This window comes from Rhinichthys klamathensis, unplaced genomic scaffold, assembly GCF_029890125.1.
Source record: "Rhinichthys klamathensis goyatoka isolate OS25496 unplaced genomic scaffold, OSU_Roscu_1.1 h1tg000209l_1, whole genome shotgun sequence".
Taxonomy (NCBI): domain Eukaryota; kingdom Metazoa; phylum Chordata; class Actinopteri; order Cypriniformes; family Leuciscidae; genus Rhinichthys; species Rhinichthys klamathensis.
The window spans coordinates 972575-997017 of record NW_026606734.1 but is presented as its reverse complement, the minus strand read 5'-3'; the positions used below and the strand labels follow the sequence as shown (position 1 = coordinate 997017).

The 24443-nt window shown below is 37.3% G+C and overlaps 1 protein-coding gene across 1 annotated transcript in view; it reads right to left on the bottom strand.

Moving 5' to 3' along the window:
• Nucleotides 1–24096, bottom strand: part of LOC130097032 (uncharacterized) — a 103035-nt gene extending 78939 nt beyond the window's left edge. The window contains exons 1-3 of the mRNA XM_056263708.1: nucleotides 23705–24096; nucleotides 23528–23605; nucleotides 19176–21200 (exon numbers count right to left, since the gene is read on the bottom strand). Of these exons, the coding sequence (XP_056119683.1) occupies nucleotides 19644–21200; nucleotides 23528–23605; nucleotides 23705–23914 (1845 nt within the window). The 5' untranslated portion in view covers nucleotides 23915–24096 and the 3' untranslated portion in view covers nucleotides 19176–19643. The remainder of the gene's footprint in view (nucleotides 1–19175; nucleotides 21201–23527; nucleotides 23606–23704) is intronic.
• Nucleotides 24097–24443: the final 347 nt, after the last annotated feature.

The following is a 24443-nucleotide window of genomic DNA, read 5'->3' as shown; positions in this document are numbered from 1 at the left end:
TTCTATGTTGGGTTTTAGTTATGTCTCTTTCATTGCTTCTGCGGTTGCAGACTACAGCTGTATTTCTTGCTTTTGCTGCTGTTTGCAGCTTTCAATTAGCAGCACTTAAAGGGATAGTACACTTCAAAATGAAAATTCTGTCATCATATACTCACCCTCAAGTTGGTTTTTAGCCTGTATGAATTTCTTTCTTCTGCTGAACACAAATGAAGATATTTTGAATAATGTCAGTAACCAAACAGTTTACTGGTCCCATTGACTTCCATAGTATTTTTTTTCCTACAATGGAAGTCAATGGGATTTAAGGCATAATTGAAATGTCTTTCTCAGGGTAAATGATATCAAGACAGAAGCCTTAGTGGGTATTGACAAATATGGCAACAAATACTATGAGGACAACAGAAACTGTTTCGGTATTAATTTACAATTTTTAAGGGAACTATCCCTTTAATGTAGCTCACAGCATAAAATTACAATTCATTAGCTAAATTATTGTCAAAGCATTATGGACTAATAATGCACAAGAGTGCAGATTAAGTAACAAAGGTATAAATGAACATCACCCAAGATTAATACAATCTGTTAACTGTTATTACTCATTATTTCATATTGACTAAATGCATAAACTAATGTAAATGTATAAAACCTTATTATAAAGTGTTTCGAGAATATTTTAACTTTGCATCTGTTTATTTTATGCTAAGGGAGTCCATCCAGAGGCAGTGAGTGAACTTGTTGTCCTGAAGCCAAAGTCAGCTGGGAAGACTGGAATCAAGTCTACTCTATACAGGGCTTACACAGGTAATACACAACACTGTATGTGTACACGTCGTGTACTCAGCTACAACTTAATGTGTTCAAAACTAATAGTTTGTATTAATTTCTTTAGGTCCCCTTCCAGATTCTGATGTATTGGCTTCTGGTACCAAACTGAGTCAGATCCATCCCCGGCCTTTGCTGGCACACATACTAGAGGGCATGTCAAAAATAGAGTTGGTCCCCTCACAGTTTGGTCCTGTACCTCGTGGTAGTCCACTTTCATACCAATGTCCCCCTATAGCTGTAGATATTCCTGTTGTTAATTTCCCCCCACTACCTGTGCTTGGCTATTAGTTTGGCTGTAATTTTAAATATGTGCCCACACACCATCAATCACTTCATCTGGAGTCTATAAAGGTTACCCATTGTTCCGCTTGTCAGATTGAAGAGGCCACAAGACTACAGTCAAAATGTACTGCTTGGAGACAAATGCGGCAATCAAGGGTTACTGCAAGCAGGTTCCGGGAGGTTAGTCATGTAGTTGGGGATTCAACTGGTCAGTCATTAGCGGCAAGAATCATCAAGGGCACGAGGCAGACAAGTGCTATGAAACGTGGCCTTGAACTTGAGCCAGATATTTTGAGAAAATATTCTGAGATAGCCAGTGTTAGTGTCCTACCTTGTGGTTTTATTATCAACCCAGAAGCACCACATCTAGGAGCCAGTCCAGATGGACGAGTGCATGATCCATCTGAAACCTTCCAATTTGGACTAGTGGAAGTAAAAAGCACATCTGCTGATAACATTGCCCAGGTTCCATTTATCAAACTTCAAAGAGGACAAGCCAAACTCAAAGAGACCCACAAGTACTACTGGCAGGTTCAAGGCCATCTTGCAGTGACTGGTCTACAGTGGTGTGACTTTGTGACTGACACAAAATCAGATTTCATAATACAGAGGATCTGGCGAGATGATGCCTTCATATCATCAATGAAAGACAAGCTAGACATGTACTATTATTATGTTTACATGGATGTGTATCTTTCAGTGGTATAAATGTACAGTAACACTTTACTTGAATGGGTGTGCGTAAGACTGACTTGACTCCTTCATATATGAATATGAAGGAGGTTTTATTCATGTTTGTGACAACTGTCATTAAGTGTCATTCACTCAATTATGACATTTTTAATGCAAATATGACATTGTTTGAGATGTCTTTATGACAACTTGACAAATCAATACATCATAACCATTAAATTACATTAAACTGTCAGGTGGTTGGTTTTGACATTGGCTGTCATGAAGCCATTATAACTTTTTAATGACAAATTCAATGTGTACCACTGTAGTTGAGGTCACAAAAAATATTAATGGCACAGTTATAATGCCTCATGACAGCCAATGTCAAAACCAGCCACATGACAGTTTAACTTAATTTAATGTCAAGTTGTCATGACAAAGACACTGACAGGTTATGATGTTATGGTTTATGTCAAGTTGTCATAACAAAGACATCTCAATGTCATATTTGCATTAAAAATGTCATAATTGAGCGAATGACACTTAATGACAGTTATCATAAACATGCATAAAAGCTCCTTCATGTTTATAACATGCGTTACATATACAGTATACCCACATTTATGTACATAGCCTAATAGTTAATACATTATTATATTTTGAATTTGATATTGTGTAATATATATGATATGTATTCATTCACATTTACTAATTGTTTATGTATTTGTATTGTGTGAAATAACAATGAACAGCAGAACTCAGTTTACAATTTTGTTTTTATTGATTCTTATTAAATGCATTTTGTCAACTATTTCAATGCGTCTGTCAAATTACTTTCAGGAAACTTAGTATAAATAATGACAATATACATTTGATCAAATGTCACAGTACAAAGTAAACAAAAAAGTAAAAATAAGATATTTAATGTAAAATATTGTAAGTCTGTCACTACTATTGTAAAAATCAATCACACTGTCATTGTAAATATCTAATATTTATTATATTATACATATATACTTGTATACTGTACATTCACTCCTCAAGAAACATCGGCCCCTGGTAATTAACCATAAAACAGCAATTATGCCAGATCTGATTGATGCTTCCTGACAAGGTGAGTGGCACAACAGAATCCCAAATGTGGTTTTCCTTGACCCTTCGAATTACCCTTTCCACCAGAATTCTGAAGCGTGCAATGGCCTGTGTTTTTTCACAGTCCTGTTTGCTGAACTGCTTAGCATGTTTGAAAGGTGGAATGATCAGTCTAGCACCAACACTGGAGAGCATATCCTCAACATGACTGGATTCATTGGGTGCATCCTCTGAGACCACCGGTTGCTCCTGAACACGTACATCCACGCCAAGTCGAACAGCAGATCTCTCAAAAGCTGACAGCCTTTGAGGGGGTACATAGAAATTGTTCCAAGGGAAACGACTGGGAATGGCACCAACCTTCAGCCGCGAACTTCCTGGAATGTAGTCGACAGCGGTAAAATGCTGACTGCAGACATACGTGCTGCCTCTCCGAATGACGAACGTAGACCCTTCGTTCCGTCTAATAGCGATAACCCATTTCTTTTTTTGGTCTTCATTCAAAGGATACCCGTGAAAAGATAAATAAGGTTGTTTTTGCTTAGAATTGCTGCACTGAGGGACACTACAGGAACACTTATTCTTGGACTCGGCCATTGTTGTTGTCACCGGAAGTAAGTTTACCCGGCGTCGATGAGCACCGGAAACACAAAACCCGGAAGTGTGAAAAAGGCTTATTTGAGGAAGTTGGGGTGGTGGGGGAAGTGACGTATGCCGTAAAGCGGTCGAATTTTGTAGTTCTTTTTGTGCTCGTGTTCCTACCCGAAACCCGAAGTTACATAGTGCTAGTAAAAGCGATACAGACACCTTCAGGCTTCGGCAGATGTGTCATTCAACCTATTGTAAGTCGATGTACCATCTCAATGGGTGTTGGTAATATATTATAAAGGTTGAAAAGTTCCACAGTGTGCCTTTAATAGGAATTATGAGCGTCAGCTGCTCTCATTAAAAAAAAAACTCCCGTGCGATCGTCATGACAGCGCTTGACAAAACAACGTCCCTCAGGGCTTTTAGCTCAAACATGTGCAGATTTGGAGAAATATTGATAGATTCTCATAGGTTTACATCAGATTTCTATAGACAGGAATAATGTTTATTGAATTTATACCCAAATGCGTCGATGTAATCATTATGAGCGCTGGATAGTCTGATGTACTGTGTTTTCAATTCATACTGGCAGTCTGAGGGCGCTGTTTGTTCAGTAAAGTCCACATATGGATCACATGAAGAAGAGCCATAATCATGTGACAAGGAAGTCTTGCCACAACAAAGCTTCCAGAGATCGCTGTAAAGTGCAGATAAAGTTGTTTTGAAGACGATAAACATGATTGCAATGATATTTGAGTTACCTGTGTTCTTCAAGCCATGCCAGGTATTTCATAATAATAGATTATATTTATAATGTAATGCTAATCGATATAGATTTCATCATCGTGCAGAACACTATAAATACATTTTCGGTCGGATTTTTTTTTTATCTGAAGCCAAATCAGATCACAGAAGATTATTTAAAACACTCGACTTGCGTTATAAAGTAAGTTTGGAGAACAGACATGGTTTTAATCTCATAAATGGTCGTGTATTGATGGTGTGCTACGCTAACATGCTAGCTAGCCCAGGTGCACCTGCTATACCAGCAGTTATTGTTTTATGATTTTTTTTTAAATAGGAATGCTTACTGAAATGTTTCAGTGCATTTGATACCAGTTTCAAATATTTAGTGAGAACTTTGATAAAAGAAATTAGGGTTTGAACTTTGAAACCCTATGAATAGCCTGTGAATAGCCAGCCGTTAGTAGCTATAATGCAGACAAAAGAAATGCATATTTAGAACCATAACCAGTCTGGAGAGGTGTAAATGTGTGCAGGGGAGACTGAGACTGAATGGGGCTCGTTTTGCACCACAAAAACAATAGAGGCAATAGACTGAATAGATGACTAAACATCAGTTTGCATTGAAGATACTAAATCAGTCTAATCAAAATAAAGTAATTTGACATGATCTTGAAAAACATTTAACTAAATACAGAGTTTTAGACTTATCATTTTCAGATTTTAAATATAAAATGGTCACACATATGGCTTTAGCTGCAGTGCATTTCTAGATTGCTCCAGGGCCAACTTCAATTTTATTTTCATGAAGATGTTTCATAAAAATAAATTTCTAATAACTTTACAAAACTTTGAAGCTATTTTTTTTTAAAAATTCATTATGACAATAATGAATTCTACATTTACAATAAACTACCAGGTGTAAGCTTTCAAATGAGATCATACTTGTGCTTTTAGTGCAAAGGGTTCATGAACTGTATCTGTTTCAGTTTGGGAATGCCATTTCTGGGGATTTTTCAAAAGTGGGCTTGCAGCTTAACAGGTTTTAATGGATGTGATTAGTGATCATATACAGTACTGGATAAATAAATACCCAAATGCTGATATTATTTTGGGTGGGGTAATAGTGATATAATAGTGATTTGGATAGGTTTCCTTCAAGAGTGGCTTCTGTGTGTCCAATTATGAATACATTTATGATGTGATTTAGTGTCGTTGATATATGGAGAGAAACAAATCCACAGCAGAGACTCTATACCTGGAGCAGCAAGGACAACTCTAAACAGTCTCGTATCGATTATTGTCTTATTTCCCAAACCAAGCAGTTTTAACTCAGTTTAAAGATGTTAAAAAACATATTATATTATTGATTGAGCAGTATTGGAAGAAAGCTTTAGCGTTAGATTCATATTGTTGCCAGTGGGAGCTGTTGAAGTTTGAAATCGGTAAATGATTCAGAAAATTTGGTAGTAACTTAGCTAAATTTAAAAGACCAGAAGAAAATAAGGTGGTGTCTAAAATTGCAATACTTCCTTCCAAACCCCAAGAACAGCTTTCTGAATCTGATAAACTTGAGTATGCTGCACTGCAATGTGAATGGTAACACTTTAGAATACGGTTCCTTCGTTAATGAATAACTACACAGGAACAAATGAGTAACACAATATTAACAATCTAGTAACTACTATTAGTAACTAACAAGAAATTCTGATTAACGAATTAGTAAGTAATAGCACACAGATGAAAGTGGTAGTTCACTATTAACTTATCAATAACTACTATTTTTTTAATGCTTCCCAGAGAAATACTGAAAAAGTTTCATAATTCATGCAAAACTAATCAATAACTAATGCAGGACAAAAGACTAGCACTACATTAACATTTTAACTGCTACTGTAAACGAATACACAAGGTTTATCAATATGTAATAGCATAGCAGACTTATGATTTGGGAAATAATTAGCCTATGCTCTCTCCTAGAGAACTATTTATCAACTGAATAATTTTAAAGAAATGGATTTTTAAATGCAGTAGTCTGGACCTTACTTGTCCTGTGGCCAATTTTCCGGCATTCCTCTGGACTGGCATTGAATCACTAGAGTCACGGTGACGACTGGAACATATTGAGTTATCAGCCATCCAAATACCATATACAGTGATTTTACTATTTAACCTACCTCACAAAAAAATATTTTTATGTATGTCTCCTAGCTCATATATGTGTGTGCAAATATCTTGTGAAGGATTAGAAGATTCTACACTTTAGGATTGGCTTTTCATTAGTAACTACTGTAAGAATCATGGTAACTAACTAACTAACTAACTAAAGTAATGACTCAAGTGTTACTACATACTTCTAAAGGAATGACTAATTATTTGGATCCGTATTCTAAAGGGAAGATCATGCATAACTAACTAGTAATGACTAAAGTGTTACTACATACTTCTATGGGAATTACTATTTAAAACTTCACCAAAAACCTCAAAAGCTTAAAATAATTAGTAATTCCTTTAGAAGTATGTAGTAACACTTCAGTCATTACCAGTTACCATGATTCTTACAGTAGTTCTCTGGGAAGCATTATAAAAATAGTAGTTATTGATTAGTTAATAGTGAACTACCAATTTCATCTGTGTGCTATTACTTACTAATTCGTTAATCAGAATTTCTTGTTAGTTAGTAGTTACTAGATTGTTAACATTATCTTACTCATTTGTTCCTGTGTTATTCATTAACGAAGGAACCGTTTTCTTAAGTGTTACCATGTAAATTAGATGAGATGATACACTTATAGAGCGCAGGGTGCTTGTATAAGATCTAGACAAAAATGGATAGAGGAAGGAGAATGCAACACAGCAAATTTTTTCGATTAGAAAAGAGTCATTTAAGAACCTCATTAATTGAAACTCTAAATATTGATGGGACAGTGACTAATAACCCTCAAGAAATCGCAAGCTTTTTGAAGAAAGTATACAGAATGAGACTCTCCCCCCAACTCTCACTCCAGGATTAATTACTTTAATTCCAAAACCCAAGAAAGAATTACTTTTAATTGACAATTGGCGTCCTGTATCTCTGCTCAACAATGATTATACAATTTTAGCTCTTATATTTGCTAAAAGATTCAAATCTGTATTGGATTCTGTAATAGATGAGACACAATCTGGTTTCATGAATAAAATACATATTGTTAATAATATAAGATTGGTTCTTGATCTTTCAAATTATTCAGAATTGATACAGGAGGACAGCTTCATTATTTTTTTAGATTTCTAAAAGGCATTTGATTCTTTAGAGCACCAATTTATTATTAAGTCATTAGATAGATTTAGTTTTGGAGATATGTTTTGCAAAGTAATTAAAACTCTTTACAATAATGGAAGCTGTTCGATTAAATAAAGACTGGCACTTCCCCAAGGTTTAGTGTATCTAGAGGAGTCACACAAGGGTGTCCCATTTCTCCCTATTTATTTTTACTTTGTGTGCAGCTTCTCTCATCAGTTCAGCTCTGTGCAACAGAATAATAGTCATCTGATACATTACAGAGTTTATAGAGGGTTTCCACTACACGTCATCAATCCGGAAGTCGGTCATTTTGGACGCACTGAATGGACTTGCTGATTATTGCTGTTGAAAAATGGTCGTGTTTTGGTCTGTACTAATCGGTCGCACCAAGAAAAAACATTATGAGTTCTATAGACTGGCAAAAGTTAAAGAGAAAAGTGCAAAAAACGGACGAAAGAAGGCGTTTGTGGTTGAGAGAGGCACAGCATCAGACACATGTGTAAAAGAAGCGTTGACTATGGCTAAAATGTTGACATAAAGTAGTTAACTATGGCTACATTCACACTGTTAGTCCAAATCTGATTATCTGTGTATCCGATTGGAATCTGATCTAAAATGATGTCCATACTACCGCAACTGTTCAGATCCAAATTGTGTGTTCATGCAGCTCTTTGGTAATATGGCAATGATGTTGCGTTGATGGAGGGGTTTGCATTTGCAATAGAGATGTTGTCTTATTTAAATTTTACAACATGGAAATGTGTAGCCGCCGCGCTGGACTCCTGTTTCTCGAGCTGCAGAACTGTAGGAGGCTGGTATGCACAGCTTTTTTCAGCGCTCTTATCTGCAACGGTTTCAAAAATAATAATTTTACTTTGCAACAACACAGCCTTGTTTCGGCAGTGACATTCACCATGTTCCCTATAACAACGTCTGACGTTTACATTTTACGTGGCGTGAGAAAGTCACATACTGTACCACACGAAATCCGATCCGAGCGTTCAGACTGAAGAGAATGTCCTGATATGTGATTTGAATAGGATTTCAAACCACATATGGATGTAGCTTGAAACGGATTTCATGTGCTTTTTTTGTACTGACAATCTGAACGTAGCCTATGTCAGGATAGCGAATAGAAGGAAGAATAGCGGTAAGGGCTAGAGAAGCTAGCTCGGATCTTTACCACATATTAACTTTAGTTCGTCAAAATTCTGCGCTCTTTCCTGCTTACTAAGTCCTTCTCTGTCTGATTTCGCAGCTTTCATGTGTTTTTTTCCGTAGTTTAGACATCATAAATGAGTGTAACAATGTGTTCAGTAGTACAGAAACATTGCAATCCATGCTGTTGTTTACATCCGAGTATCTCCAATATGGCCATGCATCCGGGTAACTGACCAAATCGTGACGTAGGTGCAAACCCTCTATTGCAATTACATTTTATCTCTTTCTCATCAAACAGCCGGACTAATAAATGGCTCGATACAAACCGCGGTTAGACAGAGCTTTCTTCCGTGTTGCCTACACATTAATTTGCGTCCCGTGAAATACACATTTATCATATTAAATACAAATTTACGTGGCATCTCACAACTACCCATAGCCTATGTGCATACGCTAAATATCAGGCGGTGTTCCAAATACACACAATCTAAGAGCCGAACCTGCGCGACGCACTGGACAGCGCGGAGATAATGGATAAGCTGCATTGTAGTGCAGCACAGAATCGATTCAAGGGTAGACTTTAAGAACAGTTTGAAAAATAAAGCCAGAGATGAAGAGGGTTTTTTATATATATATTATCTATCACCATCAGAAAGTAATTAAGCCAAATACCTAGATTTGTTTTTCTAATCTTATTAAATATGTAGGCATATGTCATCTTTAAATTTAATAAATTCTTAAATTTAGTCAATAAAATTTGAGTTTGACACTATATGCTGTTTCAACCAAAGGCATCTTGCGCTGCAGTGCATAGAAGCAGCATCTGAAGTTGCTTTTAGATGTACTTACCCAATTTAATGCTGCTCAAAGAGGTTAGTAATGAGACAGAGTGAGACAGGATGGGGATAGCTGAAGAGGGACCTTCTGACCTCAAAGGTCAGGTTGCATCTAAATTTGTTGGTCCCAGTGTCAGAAGTAGTGATGAATAGGAGCATGTGCAAAAGTACTACTAGGAAAAGCAACAGCTGAAGGAGACCTTGGTAAAGAATATAAAAGGTGTCGCACAGCTCCTCCTTGTCTTACACTCTGCAGGCAGGCAGGCTCTGAATGTCTGTATGACTGTTTAAATTACTTTAAAAGACCATTTGACTCAGTGTCTCTTACGCAGTGATGATGTTTAAGAAATTTTTGCCACAACAGGTGTGATGGAGGAGTGAGGAGCCCACAGGGAATGGTTACCGGGCGGGTATTCCATCACTATCCTCCGATCACCCTGGCACACAGCACCCTAGGGTGGGGCATGGTAAAGGGGACTCCACCTTCACAAACGAAGGTGAGTCTCGATCTCAACATGGAGACAGTCATTCAACCGCATCCAGAAACGCACGGGTGGAATGACATCTTGAAAAAGACGCAAACGCACCCGTGTTGCTCAAACCCGAGATTTGAAAACTCTCATCAGTGGCGGAGCACATCAGGGAATGATTGCGGCAACACTGACAGGGATGGTGCAGCCTGTACCAGTGAAGGACTCACTCTCTTCGCCCTCAACCGGCCGTCAGACAAACAAACACAAACAGAAATGTGATGCTGTTAAAACAGCAGTTGAGAGCTCTGAAAGCTCGCGACTACCGCTGCACTCGCGCTGTAGAACCACCAGCACCGGGAGAGACTTCCTGAAGAAGCACCGACACACTCGCTTGTTGTAACAACAGTCTTCAGAGACATCGACATCGACACCGATCGGCTCCGAAGTGAAAGACAAAGTGGTGCTTGCATCCACTTCCGTGTTTATACCCGCGCTGCGGGGCAGAACGCGAGATGCAAATCTCGCACGACAGGCTCCCTAAGCGCGATCCCAATCAGTACGGTACGTCCGACTATGTCGAACGTGACCGGACTGAAAGGGAACATCGCTTATTTGGGGAAATTGAAAGATGAACCAATGCTGATGACCTGGGTCTGTGGTGGAGTAGTGAGTTTGATGTGTCAATTAAACTCAAGGTTCTGTGGGGTGAAGCTAGGGGCAAGTTTATTCAATACAAAATCCTTAATAGATATTATTATACTCCTTCTAGGCTTTATAAAATGGGTATTGGCAGAAACGATCTGTCATGTTGCGTGTTGTCGAGAGGCCTGGGAGAAGTTAGGAAGACTCAGTACAGTGGAATGGTTTTTCAAAATGCCAGTGGTGGTTTATTTTAGGGATGGCTGACACAAAACAGTCGTTCCGAAGCTTTGCGAGATCCCGAAGCGCAGATGTTTCGAAACACTGATCCGAAGCGTGATTCAAAACACCCATGTCACGTGACTATGGCCAAACAAAGTCTCGAAGTGTTTCACTAAGTGTTTCATCAGGTGTGATCCGCCGAATCAGCGTTTGATTGACACGGTTGGGAACAACAGACCACACAATCGCACATCTGTATAAAAGTGAAATCAACGCATATTGACCTCGTGGGTTTTTGTGAGAGGAGTTTGATTTTGAGATAGCGGATTTTTGGTGATATAGTGACATAGTGCGATTTGATTAGTTATAGGCTATTTAGGCTTACATTTAAATTTACACAACACATTGACTGATAGGCTAGAGACAGACAGAGTATACATATAGTGACACATTAATAGATGCATATAAATATATAGACAGCTAGATTAATAGATAGATTTGGCCAGAACTCATGATCCACTAACTTACTGGAAAGAGAGCTGTAATCTTTCCTCGTTTGTATGTCCTAGCTAAAAAATATCTTTGCATGCCAGCAGCAACAAATGTCCCTTGTGAGAGGATTTTTTCAAAGGCTGGAGAAATTATCTGTAAAAAAAGAAGTAGGCTAAGTCTTTCCACAGCAGAGAAATTCATATTTTTGAATAAAAATCTCTAAAAAAGTGAGACATTGTGGCTTGATTTCTTTTATTAATATTCATTTTGCAGGACCAAAATAACATTATGCACAATGAGGAGCCTATAGGTTACAAGCTTCACATATTAGAAAAATACAATAATAAAAAAAAACACATTTTTTAATGGCTCATTGTCAAGGTTGTTTCAGATCAACACCTGCAAGTGACCACTAGGTGTCACAGTGGAGACGGGTGTCGGATTGTTTCGAAGCCTCGAAACAATATGGCCCATTTGGTTCAACTGTTTCATTGCTTCACAAAGCCTCGATCTGCCCATCACTAGTTTATTTTAGAAGCAGCAGCTCACAAGATGCAGTCCACATGAAGTACAAAAAAAAAAAACCTTAATGCAAAATACTGGTGCTAAAACAAAAAGAAAAAATGCTGTGAGCAGCAAAATCTGGCACTAAACAATGCCTAATGGCACATCCACCAAATTATCAGCATGTCTCACCTCAAACATGTTCAATCAGTTTGCACAGTATACACAGGATGCAACCTCTCTCAAACCAGATCTAACAATGGTTTGACTCAGAGCCAGAGAGAAAGAGTTGCGACACGCTTTGATGTCGCCGCGACGGCTGTCACGTGGTTCATGTAAGCCCCAATAGTTCCAAAACATACGCGGGCTGTCATGTTCTTCTATGGACAGACAGCAGCGATTGCATTATTAAACGGTAAATATAAAATAAAACACACACCCAAGTACTTTTTCAGCTGTTATCGCATTTTGTTAATGTCAGTTTTGCATTTGGAGAGCCAGGGTGACAACTTAGATAAGTTTTAGGCTATATTTTTGGAGGGAAACGCTAGTGTTCATGTTCGCATGGGTAGTAGCACTGGCTTTAGCGGCTATAACTTAACTTTTCCATGTCATTCATCTGATGATGGACGTCTCATGATATTTATTTTAGCACAACTGGGCTGTATTAGGCTATTGATTCCCCTGATCTTGCTTATAAATTCCGCTTCGTGATCACGCAAAGAGGTCTGCAGTCCGTTCAGAACTCCAACCAACATAAAATATAAATAATTACGCTGTGCATGTACAAATGAATGATTTAGGAGGGAAATAGACTGCTCCCATAACGTAGAAAGCAAGGACTATATACAGCAATGTTCGGTAAATATTCAACCGAAAAATATTCTTCATAAAATTAAACCGGAGAGATAGTTAATGAGTGAATTAACTATGTTCCTAAATACATATAAGCACATATATGCATAACCCTAACCCATTTAAATAAATGAATTGTTTGTGTGTATATGTATATATAATGTTATATATAGGCTATATATATATATACATACATATAAAATATTATTAAAATTATTATATATTATATACATCAGGTTATCGTAAGTTAGCTAACGTTAGTGAAGTGTTGGTCACGTAAGCTATCGCTGCAATTAACCTATTATCTTCCAATAAACATTTACTAAAACTGGCTACATAAAATATAACTACAGACTAGATTCACGAGAGGTCGGCTAATGTGTGTAAAAGTAAAAAAAAATACAGTAATTTCATTAATTTACCAGCGAGCGTACTTCGGAAGCACTGAAAATGAATGGGGTTCAATGCTGGAACTATCAGTGTTTGGAACTATTGGCCGTTCCACGACACGCGTTACTTCCGTATTCCAAAGTTCCTATGGCGGTCTATGGGAGTGTCGCAACTCTCTCTCTCTATGGCTCTGGTTTAAATACACAAGTTTACCGCCACACTAGTGGGACGAACCATTGTCACGGGGTGGAACCTTTCCCCGTAACACTCACTGAATTCCACAGCAAATCATTGGCACATAAATACCACTAATGTTCATGAACTCATTTCTACATGCAATAATCATAATACAAACATGCATAACATACAATGACAAACTCAAACATTTAACACCTCACAGCACTCATGTCTCTCTCCATCTTGAAACATGGTACATTCTGGCTATGCGCACTACCAGAACCCACCTCAAAACACTGGCTCAGACAAGTAAGATCTAACATGTGCTATAATATGCAAATGTATACAATAAAGAAATAGTTTAAAACAAACAATGACTCTGTTATTATTTAAAACATTTACACATTGAACACTTAATGCTGGAATTGTCCATCCACATATCCATAGTCAACATACCATACATACTAAACTATCCCTGCACTCCGCACACAAAGTAAATTCAGAATAGCACCAGGCTGGCACACTAGTGATGATGTCATTGACCTGGTACATCATCACACGATCTTTGTTGGAAATGCCAAATAGCTAAAGGTACTTTGATGCATGCCCTTTGGGAATGCCCGGTGATTTCTGCTTTTTGGAGCAGTGTTTTAAGCTACATGCAGGGTTGGTTACCCTGTAGTCTGCCCAAATCACCTAGACTGTGTTTACTTGGAGACAAAAGAGAAGTGCCAATGTTAAATAAACATACTTTTAGGGTGTTAAATACTGCTTTGGTAACATGTTCCCAACTCATTTTGAAATTTTGGAAGGACTCTCATGCCCCAACACTTAGAATGTGGAAAGAAAAAATGACTGAAAATGCTGCGTGCGAAAAGATGCTGGGAAGACTACACTGTACGAATGAAACCATGAAAGAACAATGGGACAATTTTTGCACCTATACATGTCTACAATGTAATTTATACATAAGCTGTTTACAGAGATTTACATTGAACCTCACTGTTTATGTTTGTGTTTTTTTGTTTTTGTTTTTTTATAAAATGTAAAAACTCAATAAATATAATAAAAAATAAAAAATAAAAAAAAGGTTCTGTGGGGTGCGGACTGAAGCCATTCTTAGAGCTTCCGAACAAATTGTTTTTTTTTTTGGTGTGGACTGATGTGGCAGTAAACCCGAGGTCAGCCCTACAGCTCCTCCTGTCCAATTTTAGGGAAAAATCGGGTCCAACGGAGACCTCCAATGGAATTCTTAGGCGCGCCAAATAAACACCACAGACACAGTGTCAGAGTAAAACCATATGCAAAATAAGATACACCAGTGTTTTGCCAGATGAGAAGTTTATTCGATTTATCATCTTTTTACTACTTTAATTAATTTTACTCTAATTGATTTTATAACTGTATCATTTATCAATTTTAATTATTTTATAACTGTGTTATGTGTTTCCCTTGCTTTTATTTTGTGTTTATTTTCTATGCAAAGAACTTTGAATTGCCATAGTGTGATTTGAATAACCGTTTTAATTTTCCTTGCCTTTATTTTGTGATTATTTTTATTCCTTTCTATGTAAAGCACTTTAAATTGCCATAGTGTATGAAATGTGCTATATAAATAAACTTGCCTTGCCTTGCTTGCCTGTCCCATCCAATTGTTTCTCAACACAGATCTTGAAGTATCATTTTGGCACGTAGAATCACAGGAGACAGAAAGCCAAGAGGGTCATAGATGGAACTAATGATAGAAATAATTCCTCTTCGAGTAAGAGGTCTATCCTTAATGGTCACCTTGAACTTGAAGACATCAGACTCAGCACACCACTGCACACCTAATGCTCTTTCCAAAGGTAGCGTGTCATGTTCCAAATCCAAGTTCTTAACTTTGTCTCTTTCTTCCTCAGGGATGGAATTTAACACAGTGCGGTTACTTATCCATTTGGTAAATCGGAATCCACCTTTAGCGCACATTTCTGTGAGCTTCTGGTACAATAGAACAGTTTTTAAATCTGTAAGCACAGATACAAGACAGTCGTACATAGAAGTTATTAAAGACAATGTCGACAGTCTTGGCATCATACAGATCCTTATGTTCCTCTGCACACTTTCTCAATGCATAGCTAGAGCAACTTGGAGATGACGTCGCTCCAGTCCAAACAAATGCACAACCATTCTGTATTCTTCCAGATTGGCATCAATGTTTCCTCCAGGCCACTAAAGAAACCTCAAGAGATCACAATCATAAGGATGTACCTTAACCTGATGAAACATCAATTCTCTGTCAGCCATCATGGCAACATACTCCATTCTGAATCGCACAAGAACACTCACCAGAGGACTTGTTAAACCTTGCAAAAGATGTTCATTCAATGATGTTCCTTGATATGATGCTCCGCAATCAAACACCCCTCTGATCTTTTGTTTTTTAGGATGATACACACCATGGTGAGGTATGTACAATAAGCGTCCATCAAGTCGTTCCAGTTCAGCTGTAGGAAACTTTTCAGCATGGCCTTTAGTGATGACTCTCTCCATAAAGATAGTCAGCATGAAAAGAAGCGTTTCTTTTAAGCCTTCTTTTAAGATTCAGAGCACGTTGTTCCACGATTGCTCTATTCCTTGGCATGACTACCTTTTCATTTTTAAGTGGAAGACCAACGTAATAATGTCCAGCGGTCAGTCTTGCTGACTGTGAAACAAAATCCATGAATTGATGATCTTACTTTAACAATCCTTGCTGTTCCTCTTGAACACATTCAGGAAAGTCACCCTTGAACTGTTGCTCCCACAACTCATTCAGTTTCATAACTGTAATCCTATTGACAAGTCATGTGAGGATGTTCCTCAACATACTTCCTGTCGCTTGATTGGTCCATTAACTGCCCATCCAAACATGGTCTTAATGGTGTACGTGCCACTGTCTTGACAGCGAATAATCTGCTATGGCTCCAAAGTCTCTAGCACATTAGCACCAATCAACAACTCCACATCAGCATCAATTGAAGGCAAGCATAGATGACTTAAATGAGGCCAACAAGCAAGATCATTTTGTGTGGCGATGATGGGTTTACTTAAAGGCATGGTCTTCTGCGTGTAAACCTTTGGTAAAGCACAGTAATGCTCTTGATTCAATCCTGACACTTCCAGATCCTTCAGAATATAACAGCAAACAAATTTGTTCTGACTCATGGTTCTCATTAGGCAGTCCATCCAGTTTATTGCGAATCCGCGATCGCTGAATACAACGTAAAATCAACAAAATGTCGCATTTTTTTGCGATCCTGCATAATTCCTAATTTAACCGCAAAATAATCACAAAAATGAAAAAGACCTCACAAAACATTAAACTATAATCACCCAATTTAAATATCTCTAGTTGAATTAAAGTTTCAATGCATTTTTACGTGGATACAGATGTTGCGCACGCGTGATGTCTGTGAGCGGTCTGTAAGAAACATGGCGAAAGAAAATGTGTCTCACCTGCCCTCTCACATAAGCACCAAGGACCAGGCTACGCAATATCCTGATATATTGCACAAGAATGGGGGTAAATTGTTTTGCAGCCCATGTAATAAAATTTTAGACCACAAAAGAAAGTCTACTATCGACTATCATCTAAGCCTTCCCTAAAAGTCGCTAGATTACATCATACGTCAATTAGCATATTCATGACGTCACTCGTCGTACTTGTGTCCTGCCTGCCTAATATGTTTTCTCTCTAAATTTATGCTCATTGCTCACGCGTCATGATTGAATGACATCACAAAATGTATGATATGCTCGATGGTACTAAAAAGAATTATTAAAAGCGCAGTATACCATGAAAGAGAACTAATTTCGAGTGACAGTCTGTCTCTGACTGCAGTGTGTGTGTGTGTGTGTGTGTGTGTGTGTGTGTGTGTGTGTGACTGACTGACCGACCTATTTTTTGCAAATGTATGAATTTGATTTACACAGTTCTACAGTATAAATTACTACACCTGCTGTTAATATTTACATAAATCAGGCAGAAAAATTGCCCATGGGTTGTTTTAAAAGTTAATTTGATGAGAATTTGATTAGACCAAATAAACAAGCTTTATGCATTTTGTTAATGATTTGTGTCATGTATGACTATTGTGCATCTGACATAATACTATTATGGTAAATGTGATGTCCTAATAATAAAATATAAAAATCGCAAATTTTTTCACAAATTTCGGGAGATTACCACCACAAAATCAGTCATTTTGATCGGAAAAATCACACAAAAAAATTGTGAAATCCTGGAGGGACTGATTAGGATGTTCATTTTCTTTGCGGAGAGATTGAGACTTGGACATCAAACTCTCTGTCCAGAAAGATGTAGAGCTCCCAGAATCCAGAAAAGCATCGGTGGTCACAGCTTTACTTCCTTTCTTTGATTTCACACATACAGGAACGATAGACAATGCACAACTTTCTTTACCAGCCCCAGTAAGGGCACTGTACTGCAGTGAGACCAAAGCACTTCCCACTGTTAACTTGAACTCATCCTTATACACTGAATGCCCTTTTTCTCTGATGGAAAAATATGAAGAAGACTTGGGTGTTTGAGTAGACATATCTATCTTACATACAGGTATCCTTCTCTCTTTACAATCACGGCTGAAATTTCCTGTACACAAGCAACCGAAACAAATCCCCTTTTTCTTCAGAAAATGCATCTTTTCTGCATGAGATCTTTCAACAAGCCTTTAACAGAAGTCCAATGCATGTGCTCCTTCACAGAAGAGACAGGTCTTATTCACAGCCTTCCCATCACACTCCTTTGCACCAGTTGCAGTGACTGTGGTGGCAAAACTACTTCTAGGTTTCAAATGATTCAGGTTTCTACCTCCATTAGGCAGAACATCTTGAATGTTTCCGAATACCGGATCTGTGATTTTCACTCGTCTATTATAACCAAGGCTCACTGGAACATTTTTATTATATCTACATTTTTGCAAAACTTAAAAAACTTTCACCCTGTTCCTTGCACACAATATTATTTTGTGACTTCAAAGCACTTTCAGTGTAAAGCCTGCAAGCAAATGCATTTTAATATTTCCATCGTGTACATAAACGACTCTATATGGTTTTCTGATGCAGCAAAATTGCTTCGCTCAGTTGGTACAGCGTTGCACTTGTGGTGCAGAGATTCTCAGGTAGGAGTCCTGTGCAACTCGACAAATGAGCTCAACGTGTCATAGAAGCAGTTAAGATAAACATTTTCAATGTCTTCCAAAATATTCTGTTTGTGTTTTATTGAGAATTAAGCAGAATGAAGGTCATTCATCTCTCTTCTGTCATCATTATAACACACAGGTCTGTTTCTGTTCACATGAGTGTTTTCTTTTTTATTCATACATTTGTCATTTTGAAACAGTGATGCTATCAGAGTTATTTTCTCATGCGGCCTCTAAGTGTGGCCTCTAATAGTACAATAATAAGCACTAAAAATAATGTCCCTAAACAGCCCCTTAGTGACTGTACATTTTTTTCCAATAAATATTCATGTTCTGGCTATTTGTTATTTATTATAGTATTATCAGTCTCATGTATATGTTACTCTCAATTTGAATTTATTCCTTGAAAACAAAATAAAGCAAGAAAATAATTGCAGTAATCAAATAGTATTTTGCATTTGTTAATTTAGCAGATGCATTTTTCCAAATACAAGCAATTGTGATGGATATGGACACTGTTTAAGGATCATATTTTGGATTTTCTGAGTGTACTACTTGACTAACATACTTTACTCTTAAAAGGACAGTTCACGTAAAGAAAATTATATTTCTGTATATTCTCAATAAACACATGAAGCATGAAGCAAAAAAAAAAAAAAAACAGGGGCCAAAAAATGTCATTATGTGAATAAACAGTACAGTCCAGATTTAAAGTAAAGCAGAGTTTAGAAATGTATATCATGTTTTTCACCTGTTATGATATTCAAGTTTCTCATATGGCCTCTAGATGACAGTGCTTTATAATACAGTTAAAACAGTCTAACAGCCTCTTAGTGACAATGATTATTACATGCATATCATTGTATGATGAATTACAATGTTCTGGCTATTTGTTGCTTTTACAGTATATTTCTGTATTTTCAATAGTATCTTACTGTATAAATGAATATACAGAATTCACAGTAATCACTTCATTAGTTAACTTTGCAGATGCAGTTTATTGCAGTTTATGCAACAATGTACAAATGGAAAATACAGGCTAGTGTGATGATAGAAAAATGTTAGATTCATGAAACATTCCAATTATGATCAATGATAATATATCTTAACATCACATGAAGGACATGCTTTTGAATACAGCAGAAACATTTTTAGGATTTCAGATTTTCAGTGTCAGCATCATTTGAGATGAGGTATTATTTGTGATTATTAAAATATATTAAAATCTAGCACTGTATCCCAGAGCTTCTTGTTTTTCTTCTCCTGCTCTCTTCTTGATCTTTTCCAGTATTTCTGCCTTTTCAGGCTCATTTATTTCCTTCAGTTTCTCAATCAGAGAATCAATGGGCTGAAGTGTTAACACAGAATCAGCATTGAGTGCGATCATCTCCAGAGTATTCACACAGTGAAAAGCTTCAATCACCAGCTTTATTTTCTCTTTCTTTAATTCCTGCAGTTCTTTTTTCAGCTTCTTGGCCAGAGACTCACCGTCCCCAATCTTCCCATCATAATTCTTCTTTAATTTTTCATATGTCTTTTTCTCCTTTCTTGTCTTTGTTACATATATTTTCTCTTCTTTGACATGTTTGGTGTAGTGGCATTTATTTGTGCACACTGTACAGTGATTATCTTTCATCACTTCGCACCATGAGAGATCACTGGCCCACCAGCATCCTGGATAATGACAGTTCTCCTCACAGACGCTGCAGCACATCGCCTCTTTGGCTTTAGAGAGATCAATATCAACCTTCTCTTTATAGGGCACGTCAACTTCATACTCGAAGTCATTATTTTCCTCTACATTTTTCTTGTTCTTCTCCAGAGCTTCTTGAGTTTGTTTCAGCTCATTTTGTTTTAGTTCTGTCATTTGAACTCGTGCTTTTAGATTAGAGATATTTGCCACCAGGTGTTTCTGTTGTTGCAACACATCTCGAGTCATCTTCAGGGATTTTGGTTTTACACTCTCAAGAAACTTGAACAATCCTTCTGTTCCTCTAAAACTACGATTCCATGATTGATCCCGCCTCTGTTCATGATCTTCATCATCATCATCTTCTTCATCAGCAGCGTCTGACTGACAGTTATTAAACAGGAAAAACACCGGCTGATTCTTGTCATTCACTGCACACTTGATTTTAGCCTCTTTAACAGCCGTCAGGACATTTTTAGGTCGAGCTCCATCTGAGTGTGTGAAGAGCAAGACGATATTTTCAGCAATATCTCTCCCAAATAAAGACTGAACAGAATCAAATATGTATATCTGTCTGTCAGAGAGACGATTTTGTTGTGCCATAATCACCAGACACACTGCATCCATTTCATGAACACTTTCTTCAGCTGTAAATAAACGAAGCAAACTCTCAGCAATCTCTTTATCTTTCTCAGCTCCACGAGTGTTTCCATATCCTGGTGTGTCGATGATTGTTAGATCAGTTTTACTCTCTTGTAGATAAAACCCATAAACAGTGATGCTGGAGGTCTGACTGTGAGCTGATGTTCGGTCACTCTGATCATCTGTGATCTCAAACCAAACCTTGTCTTCTCTCTGAACATCTAACATGTAGTTGATCATCACATTGATCAGTTTTGTTTTTCCTGTTCCTGTTTCTCCCACCAGCAGAATGGTTTTATGGGGTTTCTTTAAGTCTCTCTCTCCAAAGGTCATTTTTCTATATAGTTCAGATTCATCAATATTGTCTGTCTTTTTTTGCAGATGATATCGAGCAGGATTTCCATCTTCAATTAAGAGGCTTTTCTTCTTGAGATAATTTATGTCCTGTAATGTGAAACATAAAAACAATAATTATGGTCATGTGTAAATGATGTACAATGTTATATTTTTAAATTATGAAATGTGCACCAACAAACAATAAAGGTTCTTTCACATAACTCGACCAAGAAAATGTAAGCATTTTAGATTTCATTTTTTTATTCTGTTTACGCAAAAAAAAAAACTATAAATTTAAAGGGGTCATATGAAGGGGTCATTTCTTTTCCTTTAATGTGTAAATTATCTGTTTGTCCATTCATACGATCTGTAAAGTTACAATGCGATTTATTCTGTCTAACAGAGAACGCTTTTTCCAGCCAAATATTATCATAATGCCGCCCAAAGGCATTCACAATGAAAGAAGACGAAAAGTGAAAAGACGAAAGTGAAAATACTGTCGCTGTGTGTTTGGATGAGAAAGCAAAACCCCTTTTGCTTTTAGAGGTTAAGATGTATTCATAAAGCTGTTTCTGAGCAGTATGACCAAACGTTTGCTTGGAGTCTTGCTTGCCTTGTTTTTTTAATCATTACAATAATACCAGCATCATGTAGTGCAAATATTTAATTGTAATGGATGTATTGCACAGGCTTTCGGAATTGACGAATCTGCAGCTGATCGTTCACATCTGGCGTAAGAACACTTAATACGGTAACCAGTTAAACCGTAACATCGGCTTCCTGAACCTGGAGAGCACAACACCGGTTAGACTACTGACCACTGTTACACATTCTGCTCAAGTCCTGCTTTCAAAGTTGGGCCCGATCAATCAGCTTGATCATCTACATTTTCAGCATTAACTGTTACTTTATTATTGCAATAAATATAAATTTGGTTTTCCGTGCTTTATTTGTGTTCATAATGATAATGATTAAACTAACCATAAATCATTAAAAACTCACATCAAGAATAAACACCTCAATAAGTGTACATTATTGTATGTATTGTATTTATTTTTAATACCTTTAACTGTCCTGTCCATGCACCTTTTAAGACAATGATCATGTGCGTTTAGTGCCATCACCCGGCCATTATAATAAGATGAATTCATTAAAGACCATGGCTATTTCTAATTACTTTTGCCTCTTTAAAATTAGGTAGGCCTTATCGGCAACAGCTAGGTAACAACTTTGACAGCTATTCATCAAGTAAAGAATAATTGACAACAGGCCGTTAAATTAATAGAAAATAATCCACACTGTGGTGGTAATGCGGACATGATGCAAAGCAGAGTTACACCTCAGTTATGCATTATTTTCAAATAATTCAGCGCCCCAGAGTCAATTATCCAGCTTATACAATACTGTGGTTACCGCACCTCAAAACATTGTTCAAGTGATGTATTTCAAGATGGTTGTTAGTTTTTGTCCTTAAAACACTCTTGTGTGAAGAACTAATTTATACTGCATCAAATCCCAAGCCTCCGATTCTACTTTCAAAATGCCATTTTAGAGTAGTAACAGATGCTTGAGCCATTGATAGCAAACCAATGCAGTTATTAAGAGAGAGAGAGAGATTACTCGTGTGTGAATTACCCGAGTCTCAACTGTGTTCGGCAGCAGTGTCAATAAAAAGTACGTTTACGTTTATCGTAATAACGGCGCTTTATCTTAAGCGCCGTTATTACCTCGCTAGTGAGAAATTTCATGTAGCTTTTAAGTTGTTAAACTATTTCACTGATAAAATCGTCAGAGCAGCTGACAACACATTTTTTCGTACATGTGTGTGTGTTTGAGCAGGAGAGAGAGAGAGTATGTGCTTTTCATACATAAAATGCCATTTTTGTGGCAATTTTTTTTTAAATGTCACATTTTTACATTTTTATCCTATTGTTTACTATATTTATTTGTTTGGTCAGTGTCGTTGTGGGTTTTGGTTCTTTTTCTGTTGCAGTCTGTAAGGACCTTTGAAATAACTGGAATAATTTAGTGAAGGGATATGGAACAGTAATGCGGTCTAAACCTGCCTGGAACTACTTTAGCCGTGTTTCCCTGAAAATAATTGCACACCTTAGAATCTTTGTCATCAGATTCAAGCATTCAACAGCCTAGTAGAATAAGTCATGGTGATGTTATTGGTAAACTGGGCTAATTAGGAAAGTCATGCTGAAAGCGCAGTGGATTTTAAATCTTTGCATTGGGGGAAAATAATTAAGTGTGTAATAAAGACTGCAATCTTGTATTATTCCTGACCATGTTTTGATGTAAAGTAAATGGAATCAAGGAGTCTGAGTCGACTGCGTGTTCTCCAATAATGGAACATGTAATCTCAGACATTTGTCTGATTAAGCTGTTCTAATTACATTTGTGAATATTTCAAAAGAATCAATCCTCACCTTGGTGGGTTGAACTGTTTTCTCTCCTTTAATGTTTTCTTTGTTTTTAGGTTTCTCTTTTAAGGACTTCAGTTCCTCCTAAAATTTAAAGTGAAAAACTATAAGACACCAGAGATTTCTGTAAAATGCTCACGTATGTAGTACAAGCTTTAATCCTCAGAAATAAATCTTTCTTACCTTATATGATGGACCAATTTCACTGATGGGTCTGAAAGTGTGATTGGCGTGTTTCTGTGAATCTCTGCACACTACACACACCGGCTGATTGTCCTCCAGACAGAAGAGTTTGAGTTTCTCACTGTGTAAACTGCAGATCTCCTCAGATCCTGATGATCGACTCTTATCTCTCTCCTTCAGGAACGATTCACACAAGTTATTTAACGCCATATTAGGAGGAATTAACTCTCTTGAGGATCTTCTCCTGCAGACTGGACACTCCCGAGTTTTTTCGCTTCTCCAAGACTGATGAAGACACTCTTTACAGAAACTGTGATCACACGACAGAAGAACAGGAGACTTGAAGATTTCAAGGCACACAGGACAATAAAGTTTTTCTGGAAATACATGTAGTGAAGAAGCCATTTTCCCCGTCTGAACTCTAGACTTTACTTTCCCTTCCTGAACGATTGTTTCAAAAACGAACAACCACGAGAATCACAAAGATCTGCTGTCTGTTGTGAAACAAACTATTTTTAAAAGTATCTTTGCTCTTCGTTGATCGCTGATTCCATTTTCTTCTCTTAATAGATAAAATAGATAGTCACGACAACAAAAAGGTCTATTCCTGGTAAATGTCTTCCTGGGTGCAGTTTCTGATAAGGACGTCAGTTTGTAGGCCAATCGGCAGTTCTCTTCTTCTTCTTCTTCTTCTTCTTCTTCTTCTTCTTCTTCTTTTAGAGTTTAATTGGCGGTTGGC